Genomic DNA, 15,283 nt, shown 5'->3' with positions numbered 1-15,283 from the left:
TCTGTTGCTGTGATAAAACACCATCACTGAGAGCAATTTACATAAGAAAATGTTTATATGGACATGCTGTGATGAAACAGATAAAACACCATCACACACACACACACACACACACCAGTCACTTACTATTGCTGTCAGTCATTCACTATTTTTGTTGTTCATTCACTAGTGCTGTCGGTCATTCACTATTGCTGTCACTCATTCACTAGTGCTGTCAGTCATTCACTAGTGCTGTCAGTCATTCACTAGTGCTGTCACTCATTCACTAGTGCTGTCAGTCATTCACTATTGCTGTCACTCATTCACTAGTGCTGTCAGTCATTCACTAGTGCTGTGTCAATCATTCACTATTGCTGTCACTCATTCACTATTGCTGTCAGTCATTCACTAGTGCTGTCAGTCATTCACCAGTGCTGTCAGTCATTCACTAGTGCTGTCGATAATTCACTATTGCTGTCACTCATTCACTAGTCCTGTCAGTCATTAATTGTTGCTGTCAGCCATTGACATGAACTGCCTGACTTTTAAGCCACTCATGTTCTCTGTGCTAAAAATAGTTCAATATATATATAAACTCAAGGTGATATTTCTTCTAAAAATATTATAGTGACAGAAAGACAAACCAGATTGAGGACAAAATAAAAATTGACCTTCAGCTATATTTTTAAAAGTTATGTTAAACAGTTCCTATATAAAAACCCAGTTGCATAAATCAGTCTATGAAATAGAATATATAGTGCGAGCCTTGGGTGTCTTGGCATGAAACATTTGGAGGAGATGGGCTGGGGGAGTTCACCATTCTTCCTTTCTTTCATTTAGCTGAGTAATTTTCTTACGTTATGTTGTTTTGATGCCCTTCTCACCTTTGACTTCAGCAAACCTGTGATTTGAAACATGAGGCTTAAATAGATGCCATGTAGAAAGGGCTCTAAAATGCCAAGCTGCTCACATGGAAGCTTTGAGACCAATCAGTGGCTTCAGTTCTTTAGGAAATTGCCCTGCCTCACCTCTGCAAGACACAGGGTTGTTCTGTTTGAATCTGTTGTAGTGTATTGTGATGATTCACAGTCAAAGGTCCACGTCCTGTAACAGTGGCAAAGCAGCACCAATGAAGGACATTGTTTAATCTCCTGTTTATTGCTGGAGTGATGGCTCAGCAGATTAGAGCACTTGCTGCTCTTCCAGAGGACCCGAGTTTGTTTCCCCACATCCAAGTTTCGTGTGTGCTTTCAGTGCAAACGACTGGCCATGTTTTGTTGGGTGTGAAGAGTCCCGTGATTTTTTTCTCGAGAAATGAATGAACTTTCAAAGATTTCAAATTCATTTCAAATGCTAGCAGAAGGTCGACAACAGAGATTCTTTTCTGATGTCCAGTTGTAAACACTGAAGCTCCCAGCAGCAGCAGCAGCAGCAGCAATGGAGACAGAGCCCAGCACAACCACCTAGAGCCCGAGGAGTTTCCTGCCCCTTTAGGGACCTCCACTCAGATAGAGCCAGACCCTTGACTATGCTGTAGAAAACAATTCCAGGAGCTGCCTGAGTACAGTAAATTAGTGAACCTGTTAAAGAGAGCTAGCTTTAAAATGTAACCACCATCTAAAACCTATGTAAAGTTTTAAAAGTAAGCAAACCATGCAAGTTGATTTCCTTAATACTTTCCTTCATTTTTAAAAAAAAAGTTCTCTTTAAAAATGAAATCATGAGGTGGTTTTATGAAGTGTACTATTTATACTCCAGGATTAGAGATGTAGAGAGTGCTGACATAGTTAAACTCAAGGCTGCAACTATCCAAGCCCTAGGTAAGCCTGGTCTATGTTTAACACTCTGGTTTGCAATGTCCTTCAAAAACAAGAGTTGTCTCTGCAGGCCATCGTTACCAGTTGTGTGGACTTTCTGAGTCCTGACAGCATCCACAGGATTGTATTTCTTCTGGTGTCCTGTAGTTTGATCTGTCCTCCTATCCTGCTTCACTCGAGGTGACTTCTGCATACTTTACCCCAACAACTGTTGTCATTCTTACTTCCGGGTTGTGTCACCATCTCCTCCCACTGATGACAGGAAGAAGGACTTTGTCTCCTAGCAGCAGCTCACATGAACCACATTGCTCATCAGCCGTGAAACCATTGCTTGCTTTTTAGAGGTATTAAAGGCATGTTCTACGGGAATTTTTCTTCGTAAGTTAAACACAGCAAATCCAGACATGCAGAGATGCTGAAATGAAAAACATGTGTCCTCTTGTGCTGGCATTTGTCCAGTGGATGCTTGTCAGACTGCACATTCTATATATTTCAAGGAGACAATGTCACCCTTAATGTGTCGGCAAAGGCTGTCACAGAGCACTCTGAAGTCCACGGCTTAAGTGCATCCTTGGGGACAGATTTGACAGCGTATATTGTGGGTACTGGTTTGCCTTAACAATTGTAAAGTTTTCCTTCTTTTCTCTTTCATATTTTCCCTTTGTATTGCACAATACAAAAGAGATTCTGTTGACATTGATAAGCATCAAGGCTGACAAACACCATTCTTTGTTGCAATAACCAATACTTCAGATCCTCTAAGGTATCTGTCTTTGATAAAGCACCTTCAAAGCTTCATGTCTCCTGTAGGTTCCTGTCAATCACTTCCAGTTAACTCATTAATTGTGAGCATCTTCCATTCCCTTGTGATTAAACAGCTTAACGTTCCTGATAACTTGTGGGGATTCTCTGTTCATTGGGCATTTTTTACTGACAATAAGCAAATATTCTTATAAAATTTTTCCCAAGAATCTCTATAGCATCACTGGTTTATCTACAGTAACTCATCTGTTTGGGGAATCTTTCCCTCCTATTGTTTTTTCACTCTGTGCTTGGTCTTGCTATTTACAATTCCAGATTATGACAAGTCCCTTCCCACTCTTCTGTGTGATTGGCAGATTTCGGGTTTATAGGCACACACAGTGCGCCGGCAGCTGCCATCAAATGACTCCCCATACGCGGCTTCCTGTGAAAGAAGTCTCTGAGAGATCAGACAATCTTCTCTAAATTAATTCCAAGTGCAGGCATCCTGTCCCTCTGTTCTTATCCTGTGAGAATTTTGATGGATCTGTCACAGGCTTGCCCACCTCCCTTACAGACTGCTTCCCAAACAAAACCTTAAGTCTGCCTCTCATATAACACCCCAGGGAGAGGGCAGCCTCCTGGGCATGGGGGAGGATGGATCTCTCTCCCCCCCCCTCTCTCTCTCTCTCTCTCTCTCTCACACACACACACACACACATACACACACACACACACACACACACACACACAGCGTGGTCTTGATTGTAGATTTTCCTATCGGTTTCTTTATTTGAGTGTCAAGACTAATTAAATTGAGACATTTCTGGAAGTGTGGCAGGTGAGCTCTGGGCTGGAAGGATGAGGAGGCCACCTGTGTTTGAAACTCAGGAAGAGAAAGAACTCTTGCACCCACGCAGGGTTAAAATGTGGCCGAGAGAGAATGCCACATTTTGGTTAGAGTTAGAGAAATGCATCAGAGCTTCTGCTTGAGTTCTGAGAGTCTTCTGGAGTTTATCCCCAGGGGACTTAAAAGGATTAGTTCTTAGAGGATTCACAGTGAAGGTATTTTTTTTTTTTTAAGGAAAAAAAAATAAATTGCTTTGGTAACGAAACTCAAGGAGCAGGAAGAAAGTAGTGTGTCTAAATTCTAATGTGTATGCCTGCTTATAATTATGAATTGAAGCTTATATATCTTGTCATTTGCATAAGAATCCTGTGCAAAAAAATAATAAAGAAGGAGAACACCGGGGAAGGACACCAAATGTTGACCAAACGTTGAACTCTGGATTCCACATGTGCATACACATGTACACACTCACACTAATAAGTACACCACAACCACTATCAGTGCTATGACCAGCATCCCACATACACAAAACATGCACACAAAAACAAACTAAAATTTTAACTTATGGATATATATATATATATATATATATATATATATATATATATATATATATCAAAAAGTTAAATAAAGAAAAAAATTAAGAAAAGATCAACCAGGAAGTAAAGATATTGAAATGGTAACCATGATTCGTAGGTAACTCATGTTAGGCCCTGATACATCCTTATCCTGCGAGAAGCTCACATGGGTCCCATTACCCCTCACCCCAGTCATAAGGTTATATTGCAGTAAGCAAGAAATGCTTATTTAAAACACAAATAAATGGACTAAGCCATGGGCCTGGAAGATGGCTCAGCAGGTAAAATTACCTGGCACCATGCCTGACAACAGGAATTCATTCCCCGAGTCTCATATGATAGAAAAGAGAACCAAGTCCTGCAGGATATCTCTTAGCCTCTATTCACATGCTACAGCATGTATGTACAGTAGCATGAGTCCAAACATGTGCCTGCACACACACACACACACACACACAGAGAGAGAGAGAGAGAGAGAGAGAGAGAGAGAGAGAGAGAGAGAACATACTACACACCACACAAAAATTTAAATGTAAAAAGTAAACAATCTGAAAGTTGTATTCAATATCAAGAAAAATTAGAAGATTTCTAGGACTACTCCCAATTTTCAATCAAAGAAATCTATGAGAACAGTAGGATTTATTTGAAAACACCCCTAAAGATAAAAGTCAGGAGTATTAGACACTAGACACACTGCACATCAATCTTATCACAGCAAAGGGGATTGCTGGTGCCACACATTCACACATGACCAGAAAGGCATAGCCAGGCACCAGATCATCTAAGTCTGACTTTATTCACTGGTTACTGTGAAAAGCAAACTCATCCAAGGTTGTGTTTGCTCTTGAGAAAGAACGTTTTCTTCCTCATGGAACGTGTTTTCAGACGGACATTGTATGTGCTTTTAGGGTGCTGTGATCACACCCACCATGGACCACGCCATGTCAATGCAGCCAGCTAACATCGTGGGTCCCCTGACGCAGCAGATGAACCATCTTTCCCTGGGGACAGCAGGAACGGTGAGTGGAAGAGTTTACTTTGTTTCCTGGGACTTGAGAAGACACCGTGTGCTGTTTTCCTTAGAATCACAAATCTGCTGCTGGTCTCAGGCAGCAGCTGTAGGGTTCCAGCATGAACAAGCTTGCATGCAAGTTCAATCCCAGGGAACACTCCTTTACATGGGCAAGGATGAGGGTCCCGTGGCATTGCCTTTAGACTCCAGGCCCTTCTTGTTATGTGGTACAGTGAACCAAGTGCACCATAACTCTTTCTGGAAAGGGACCCTTCTGCCTACACATGTAAATCTGTCCTCCTGACCATATATTGTGGGCTGTTTTCTTTTCCCCAGCTGTTTACCAGTTGACCCACTATCTTTCCCAGTTCCTTCACACATAAGAGGGCAGTTCCAACTGTAATCAGTGTAAAGGCCTTTGGATTCACTCTTAATGTCTGAGGTAATAGGAAGTAACTGAGAAGTTGACCCGGTTGAGTGTTTATTTCTCCTGTGGACATAGTGGCATAGTGACTATTGAAGAAAAGGAACAGAATCTGACATGTTTAATCTTTTCTTAGAGTTATGATGCTTTGACTAGTCTTACTCTCAAAAAGTGTATTCCCATTCACTTCTCTGTTGCTGTGATAAAACAATGGACCAAAAGCAACATGGAGAAGAAAGGGTTTATTTGGCTTACAGGTTACAGTGCATCATCAAGGGAAGCCAGGGCAGGAGCTTAAGACAGGAACCTGGAGGCAGGAACTGAAGCAGAGACCATAGAGGAACGATGCTTACTGACTTGCTCAGATAACTTTCTTATATACACCAAGCCCGTGTGACTAGGGAATAGCACTGCTCACCGTGAGCAGGGTCCTTTTACATTCATTGATTTGCAATTAAGAAAATATCCTGAAGACGTGCTTACAGGCCAATCTGATGGAGGTAATCATCTTTCAATTGCAGTTTCTTCTTCCCACTTTCCATTGGTGTTAAGTTGACAACCAAGATGAGCTATCAAATGAACTGAAAAAAAAAAGCCAGTAGCATATTTGATCTCTATCTATGACATGCTTGGACTCACTGGCAAGCTTTGTATTTTTTAAAGAAGTCCCTCCGATATTTGCATCAGATACAACCTAGAACACTAAACCTATGCTCAACATCACTAGCAAATGGAAGCACCATGGCCTGACTACCAGCAGTCACACCTTAGTGTTTAGTGTGCACCCTAGCACAGGAGATCTTGTCTTTTGTAAAGACATGGGGGGAAAGGGCATAGTTTTTTTTTTTAACTGACACAGGTTAAACAGCATAAAAAGACCCCAGGAGCAGGAGTCAAGAAACCCTGATCTAATTGAAACCCTGAATTGTGCCATTTAGGACATACATATGGATCTCAACCTCCCCCTCTGTAGTGCAAGATCATTCACTTTGACATGTGAATACCTTACACCTCTGACTGTGTTTTTAAGCCTGTGTGTCTCTTTGATACTGTCTCTATGAGTCTCATAGAGACACTGTGTAATACTAATATGTCTTATGGATACTAACTGTGGATGGAGGACCTAGGAAAATGACTCCCTTTATTCAAAGGATGTAGAGGAAAAAAATCACACACTTCCAAGAAAGAACTTGAGTTTTTCATAAGCTATACACCAGTTCCCTTGTAATGTGCCATTGGTGATAAGTTACCTGCCCAAGAGTAGGAGCTGGGTCATAGCATTGCATGAGGTTGTGTTTTCAGCTAGATTTTAGAAGCCAGCTCTGAGATCACATTTGTACCATGGTGAGATTATACCATGAGTCAGAGCATTTTCATTGGGGAGATAGTTTCAGAATAATATTTGTACAGCTTTTAGTCAAGTCTAAGGATGATTTGTGGTCTCTTTGTGTATTCCTACTAAAGCAGATTCCAGATCCAGGGTTGGACAGCCCAGTGCTTCTCAGCTCCACGGTAGAGTTCACTCTCAGGTTCTCTGTTGATTGAGGATGAGTAAGAGTAAAGAATGAAGATTTATTTTACTAAATGGCAATCTTAAAGTGTGTCATTTACTTGTAAAAAAGTGAGCCATAATGGAATCATAGGAAGAAAACATTTTATACTTTTTACCCATTTGACTAAAAAGCAAAGCCAGTTTCATTGCTAACACTTCAATTTGCCAATGAGTAAAGACACAAGATGTCCCTGACTGAAAAAAAAAAAACAGAAAAAAAAACTAAAACCCCAAAACTGTAAAAAAGATAACAGAATAGGCTTCAAATTATCATAGTTCTTAATTAAATAAATTATTTTAAATTGTATATCTAAGTCTTTTCAACTGGAACAGAATCAGATGGGACCACCAATTTTAACCAGTTGGCAACTGCCAAAACCAATCATTTAATGATTTACTGTGGACCACAATAAATGTAAAAGACCTTAGCACATAGACCTTATTTTTAATGCCAAATTTCCTGTTACTTTTTTCTTGTTTTCATTGTGTGTTTTCACTATTGCAAGTAAAGAGTGTTCAGTTACAGTATAAGGATCATATAGCATTAATTGCTGGCAATATAACATAAACATTAGAAGTTGGCAACTTGATACGGTGTTTGAGAGAAGAGAGAAGACACATTATTTTGTTGATTCATTCAAAATTGTAATTGAGCACTCTCAGTGTCTCAAATATAATTATTTCTTCACTAAACCACCTCCTTCACACCATGGGCCATCAGATATTTGCTTTTATGTGACTTCTTTTAATTGGCATTTGCTGTGGATTACCCAGTTGAGGTTGATTTATTTAATTGACTTTTCCCACCAAAGTGGACCCATCTCACAACTCTCTTATTGGCACTTAGGAGATTCCAGTAGACTTAGGAGTGGCATCAGGGTCCAAAACCCAACTTGGTTTTGTGTTGGCTGTGCATGTTTAGGCCATGCTTAGCTTCCAAGATCCATTTCTTTTCTTACAAATTAAGAGCAGTAATACACTATACATCCTTGGGATGTTGTCTAATGGCAGGATCCACAGCAGCCCTAATGTACTATGTGACAGTAGGTACTTATCAGTCAAATCATCCTTAACCTGGTGTGAGTTCAGGTCACCATGATGGATGCACCACCCTATTAAACCAACAATCCAGCTCCTTTGCTTGTTCTATCGAGGGGTATCACTTAATTCTTTAACGTGTCCACTGTGTTAACTACTAACATAATACCCCAGGGTTCCATAGCTAATGTTCTAGTCCTGTGAATGAATGAACTTGATGAAGTTAAGCAAATTACCTTGAACCTACAGAATCAAGTACTCTCTGTGATGACCACATTATACAAATATACATGACATTGAAATTATAACTCAGAGGGATTTCCACTTCAATGTGATACCTTTTCTTAGGTGGTAAACACCTAGAAGATGGAGATAGCATCTTCAGTAGCCAAGAATATGAGAACTTTGTGTAGAAAGCAGAACCATAACCCATTTGCCATCAGCTGTTGCCCCATGGGCACACAGACCCATTATGGGTCCAATTTGCTTTTAATATAAACTGTATGAAAATTTTAAGGTAAAATATTCATGGATTTAGATATCTGGCCCAGTTTGTCTAATAAACTCCCAGATTGTACCTGGTTCTCTACACCTTCTCTCTGACTATTCCTCTGTCCTTCCTTTTGCAAGCTCAGATAGCACCTCACTACTCAGTCCATACATGCTTTCCTTCAGCAATCCTGTCCACAAACATGGTTCCCCACACCAACTACCACATTGAAGACTCTTAAATCGGAGTCTTCAATGCTAGTCTCAGAACATCAGATGCACCTATCTGGTCTCCATGAAGATCCATCTTCTACCTATCTGGTCTCCATGGAGATCCATCTTCTACATATCAAAGTCACTACAACTCACATTCATGTCCTGGACATCCTCAAGCTTCTTTCCAGCCCGACCCTTCTCCTCTTCTGTGTTCCTGTCCTGTTTTACTTTAGGTCAAAATTGTGATGGCCCACCTATTAGCCAAACTCTACACTTGGGACTCAACACGTACACTGTCCTTCTCCCTCTCCTCCACATGCCACTACAAGTCCCAGGAATTAAATCCTAGACACTTGTCAGATCTACCCTGTCTTCCCCCTTTCTTGGCTTCCTCTGGCTTGTTGTGTTAGTCTCCTAATTGGACCTCCACCTTTCAGTCTCACCAGTCCACAGTTCATCCTCCACCCTGTCATCTGAACTATGTGTTAGTCACTTCTTGTCAGCATGATAAAACCTTACCAAGAGCAACTTACAGAAGGGAGAGTTTGTTTGGCTTAGAGTCCAAAGAAGGAGCCTGTAATGCCAAGGAAGGTGCAGCAGTCAGCGGCAGGAGCAGGAACCAGTGTGATCAAAATCCCGTCACACACACAAGAAGTTCAGGGAGAGAACAAGAGGTGTGTTGAAGCTCTAAATGTCCAACACCTGTTCTAAGTGACCTGCTTCCTCCAGCAGTATCCTATGTCCTGAAAGATCCACAATTCCTTCAAACAGTGTCACCAACTGGGGCCGAAGTGTTCAAATCCCTGAGCCTGTGGGGTACATTTCTCATTCAAACCTCCATTGCTGTATACTGGTGTCTCTCTCCAACGAGACAGCCTTCAGAGATTTTCAGAGCTCTGAAGCTCTTGAAAATTTTATAAAAGGTGAGAATTAGAACAGAAACAGACCAGGAGTAGGTGGACTCCCAGGGCATAGTGCAGTAAGATTTAGAAGATAATTCAGGGTAGATACTTGCCAGGCTGTAGAACAGGGGAGCTAGAGTCATACTGTCCTGTTCAAAACAGAGATAAGGCCACTAAGCACCCTACTTTCCAGTTTAAGATTGTGACAAGAGGAGTCACATTGAACCAAAGCATACTTACTTTTTGATCTTCCAAAAGGCAGGTATATTTCATCTCGTGTCCCCTCAGATTTTAAAATCATCGTCTAAAGAATTTCCATCTGTAATTTTTCTCTTCAAAGTGTATTGGTCAATTCTGTACCCCATTCTAAGCTGGGCGGAATCTATAGGCTTTAAGCTAAATGAATTAGATGTAAACGAGGCACCTATTTTATGTCACAGCTCTAACCTTGAAGGATTTTTTTTCACTTCTCCTGCTTTTGTTTATTCTTTCTCACAGAATTCCTTCGATGAAAGCAAAGCCCCATTATCCATAATTTCTTATCGAGTTGCTGGGAGCTTTAGCAGAAGCCGCCTGGGACTTGAGTGTGTTTTAAGAACCTCGATATTGCATGACAATCTTGTTTTACAACTTCCTTATCTCCTTTTCATTTGTTCAGCTGCTGGTCACCAGTGGCTTACAATGACACTGGGCTCTACTGAAAGAAATCAAAAGACCTTGTTCTGCAGGCTCCTTATCTCCGGTGCAGGTTGCCTTCCCCAAGCCTCTTCTGCACTGTGACATCATCCAATTTCCATATTGTCAGTATTGCCACCCCACAAAAACAATCCTGGAATTGTAGTCCTGATGAGCCAGAGTTAGCTGTCATTCTCCAGGCATGCCACTTCTCCACTGCTCCAAAAGTCTGATTATTACCAGATGAAAATATCTACTATTCATTTTTCCAAATTAGGCATAAGTATCACTATTGAGATGGAGAACTATAAAGGTGAGCAGAAGATCTTACATAGAATTATGACTCAGTAAATATCATCTTAAGCGATAAATAGCTTCATAAATCCTAGTAACTCTAATTCCTTAAATGAATGCTCAAAAAAATAGCAGCCAATTATAAACCAATACAGGACAGAAAATGTAGATACAAAGGTTGTGTTTTTTAAATAATTCTTTAATCTAATGGTGACATAACAGTTCTTTACAGGGAAATCTTCTCATGTAAAGAATGAATGAAGAGTTAGGGGCAAGTCTGTCAGGGGTGGAGAGTTATTTACAAATATAAAACCTTTACTTCTAGGAATATGGATCTTGAGTTCATATAAATTAATATCATTACAGAAAGGCCTTCATAGAAACACTGTTGAGGAACATGAGTGAGTTGGGAATAAAATAGGGTATAGAAAATTAAATGACATAATCAAAAAACATTATTACCATAATTTTACAAATATGCATATAAACATACACATGCATCAGGTAAGATAAATAACTGACATATTATTTATAAACATGGAAGAAAATTATCTTTGACAGTGTCTTCAGGTTGTACAGCATCAGTTAGAAGCAGAGTGTCCAACCAAACACTTCAGCACACATCCCCTGGGTGTAAACGTTCAATTCTGAGAAGGTGGTGGATGGAAAGATTGTAAAATAAAGGAGATGAATGTTATGCCTCAAAATACTCATTGTGGTATTCTAGACAGCATTTGGTAGAGAATAGTTGACCAACCACTGTTCATTCATCCGCAGAGCCAACAGTAGCACACCACAAAAGCACAGCAGTCTCATACAAGTAGGGAAAGCATTGCTGATATGCTAAGTCAAAAGACAGGGCTGTGCTGTGAACCTGCTCCCGTGGAACACAGTGTAACTGTGAGGGGTTACTTATAAAGCAATTCTGTCAAGAAATTCAAACTGGGTGGAGTCTGGAGAGGTGGCTCAGTAGTTAAGAGCACCTGCTCCTCTTCAGAGGGCCTGGGTTCAGTTGCCAGCAACAGCATTAGGTGGCTTATAACTACCTGTTATCTTTCAGCTCTAGGGAATCTGGGCCCCACTTCTGGCATCCATGGCTACTGCACACATGTGCAACTAAACACATACACATAGATTAAAAGTAAAATCAATCTCAAACAAAAATACTACAAAACAAGTGTGTTTATTTTTCAAAATGAGATCGAAGTCTTTTCTATTGTTGTCATTTTGTTTGAATTCCTCAATTACTAAACAGTAGCCAGTATTTACTATATCAGTATCTAGGTTTTTACTTATATTATAATTACAGATATGTGTATATTATAACACAGTATAAACATTAATTCATGTTTTTTCTAAGTTTTGAGTAGTAACTTGAAGTTTTATGATAAGGTATCTAGGAACTAAGATCACCGTTACCAACATCTTTGGAATTGCTATCAAATTGACTCTACTTCACAGTGGGCTAATAGTCAAGTCAGTAGGCTGCTGGTCTATTTCATGAGACCAAGCCACGCATAACTATGGTTTATTTGCATCTGAATTCTGAGCAATGTGAATTCTGAGATATGTGAATGATCTCAAAAGTTACTAAGTGCATAGAAATGTACAATGGGATGGGGGGTTGTCTAAGCTTTTAAAGGGCAATATAGATCATATGAATAAAATAAGAGTTCACATATTACCATCGATGCCTTAATCTTTTCCGAGAGCTGAGAGCGGGCACATTGTTTGCAGTTCTTAGAAGCCCAGTTGCAACCACAGGTTCTGCACCACTTTTCTGGTTAAGGGCTAGTTAGGAAAGGGAAAAGAAGTAGGAGGGTATGAGAAAGGGGGCCAGAGAGAGCTGTAGGGTGTGGGCAAACGTGACAGAAGCTACATGTGCATGTGTTGGAATGCAATAAAGTCATCATTATGTATAATTGCTCTGTACTAACAAAAACACTACAGAAAAGATCATGACTGAGTTGCGGGAGTTAAAGCCTCTTTGTCATTTTTAAAGCAGCTGGTGTATTCTCCAGCGCCCACATACACACTTCCCCAGGTTTGCAATGACTACTTGTAGTTTAACTTCTCTCTACATTTTGCCATCCAATGTTATGACACTTTAAAAATAGCCATCTATCCTCTGTTTCATAAGATACAGCTTTGGCTAGCCTTGGTAGCTACACACAAGGTTCCTGGGCTTAGGGCAGAGAGTGTTCTGTGCTCTGCCCCTGGTCAGGATGATAAAAAAAAAAAAATAGAAACTTGGGCTTTATAATACATTTGATTCATATGGTGAAAGAACATGCAGAATTTTTATTAATCACCTCTAAAGTTACTTCTTTTATTCTCCATTGCTACCACACTTGGATGCCCTCCAGATGAGCTGTCTTATAAAACTATTAAAAACATCTGGGGAAGACAAGAGCCTCCCATTGATTCCCAAAGGGAGCAATCAAACAGACCAGGAGGAAGATGGTGATGTTCTGAGACCAATGGGTCCCGGTAGCATGCACAGCCTGCTGATACTGGAGTCTAAGAATCAACTGTCTCTAGCGTCACAGTACCTGGAGTGCTGGCAGAAAGGGGGTGGGGGCAGGTGACTGTGGGGCACACGTTTGGGCCCTTCCAACCTGTAAAGCTAAGACTCTGTTTTTATTTTCCTTTGGACTTCATTGCAATCTTTCTCATGCTCTTTTTCATTCCAAGATTCAATCCCAAGACAGAATTATGGTACTTCACCAGCTGTTATGTCAGGTAGGAAAATCTAATTCCTTTCAGACTTAATTGGAGGGGAGAGATGGAGCTTGCCTGGTTTTCTCCAAAACTCTCCAAAGCAGTGATTCTCAACGGGGGTGGGTGTGAGAAGTTTGCATTTTATTTTGGCAAAGGGAGGGGTGTGTAGTTATGAGTCTGTTTCCTAGGACAATCTGCCTTCATGTCTAGAAAATAAAAATACTGTCTTTAAAATAAAAGTAAGATCTCTGAGATGCTTGTCTATGAAAGATATGCAGAAGATTTAATCAATGTTCTGTGTATCAGTGGGTCTCATGGTTTGACAAGGTCATCAGAATTTCTGACAAGTGGGAGAAAGATTTGACATTTACCAAAACCAGAACACATATTAATAAAAAAAAAAAAAAAAAAAAAAAAAAAAAAAAAAAAAAAAAAAAAAAAAAAAAGGATTGAGAAGCACTGCTTTAGAGACCAAAATTCCTCAGAAGTCAGAGTTGTCCCTTGTGCTTGCTTGGCTCCTAGGACAGGATCTGATGTGTGTATTAAAAAAAAATTGTTGAATGAATCAAAACTTCAATTCTTTTCTAAGACGTTTTATTTGGGATATCAAAAGTGACACTTCTGATATTCCATTTTCACAGCAAGGTAGCAGAAGTTGCTTTGAGGATACATGAGAGTCTTTGGCATTCAATTGGCAATATCTAATTTGATTTGTAAATGTTAATGGTGCAATTTGGAGCTGAGCACATGTGTGTAAAGAAGTTGGTGCTTTTTACAAAAAAAAAAAAAAAAAACCAAACTTTTGAAATGCATACTTTGCTTTCATCTGAACTTTCACTTTTGCTTTGTTGAAAGAGAAAAATGGACACAACTGTAAAAAAAATTTGATTTTTGTTAATTTATATTAACTAATTGAAGAGTAGTAGCAAGCATGGAGAACTTGGAACTTTGAATCCTTGGCATGTTTGGTGGCTAAAGATATTCAGATGGAACCAAAAAAGTTCATTGCAAATAATACATAAAACCTGGTTCAGGAAATGCCCAAAAGAACCCAGGGGGCAGTTGAACCTGGTAGCCAGAAGATGGCTTTCAGTAAAGAGTATCCCACTCAAGGCCCCTGCACTTTAGTGATACAGCATCTCAGGGTAGCACTTCCTCCTGTCCATGCATTTCTTTAGTTATTCTCATGGCTGTACTCATCTCAAAGCTGTCTGATTTTCCTGACTGAAGAGCAAAAAGTTGGCTTCCAACTAGACATCGCTTTGGTACTCTTGGTCTCCATGGATTGCCATTCATTAAAATGTCATGTGCCTATCATTTTAATGTGTCTTTTGCATTTAAAACATGTGACTCTGTAGAGGAGACTTGGTTTGTTGTGTATAGCTTTTACTTTCTTTAAACCTTGGCCTTTTTGTTTGACAAAAGGCTTATACTTCTCATAATTAACCAACATTAATAAAAAAAAAAAAAAACCCTCGACCAATATTTACTTTTATGAACACAAAGAATTTTGGCCTTTGTGGTATACACCCTTAATCCAGGAATTCAAGAGGCAGAGATAGGCACATCTAAATAAACTCGAGGCCAATCCAGTCTATATGGTGACTTCTAGGCAGCTATCTGATGAGACTGTGTGTGTGTGTGTGTGTGTGTGTGTGTGTGTGTGTATATGATAATGAATATAGCAAACACACAAATATAGCACACACAAACACATCACATCACAATGAAAATTGTAAGCTGATTGTTGGAAGTGTTTATGTTCATGGGTTCCCCTCTATACTAATAAATATTGGCAAGAAACAATGCTTTACCTTGGGAGTTCCCATATGATTCCACTGGAACTGTAAAGCAGATAAATGACTTGTTAAACATTAATACCTTAAAAGAAACTTAACCATGTAAGTGTGTGTTTGTGGAATAAGAAGTAAAACCACAGAGGAAAATTAAAATCCAAGATATGGGGCTTGTGAGTTGTCTCAGTCATTAGAATCT

The 15,283-nt window shown here is 39.8% G+C and overlaps 1 protein-coding gene across 11 annotated transcripts in view; it reads left to right on the top strand.

Moving 5' to 3' along the window:
• Positions 1–15,283, top strand: part of Rbms3 (RNA binding motif single stranded interacting protein 3) — a 767,889-nt gene that overhangs the window by 699,992 nt on the left and 52,614 nt on the right. For 6 of the 11 annotated variants that reach the window (XM_076917932.1, XM_076917929.1, XM_034483704.2 and 3 more), the window contains 2 exons: positions 4,874–4,984; positions 13,262–13,309. In XM_076917932.1, the coding sequence (XP_076774047.1) occupies positions 4,874–4,984; positions 13,262–13,309 (159 nt within the window). The remainder of the gene's footprint in view (positions 1–4,873; positions 4,985–13,261; positions 13,310–15,283) is intronic. The other 5 variants (XM_076917936.1, XM_076917931.1, XM_034483706.2 and 2 more) reach the window with 1 other exon arrangement.

This window comes from Arvicanthis niloticus, chromosome 21 (assembly GCF_011762505.2).
Source record: "Arvicanthis niloticus isolate mArvNil1 chromosome 21, mArvNil1.pat.X, whole genome shotgun sequence".
Lineage (NCBI taxonomy): Eukaryota > Metazoa > Chordata > Mammalia > Rodentia > Muridae > Arvicanthis > Arvicanthis niloticus.
The sequence above is the reverse complement of the archived record's forward strand: the minus strand, read 5'-3'. Positions and strand labels throughout refer to the sequence as shown.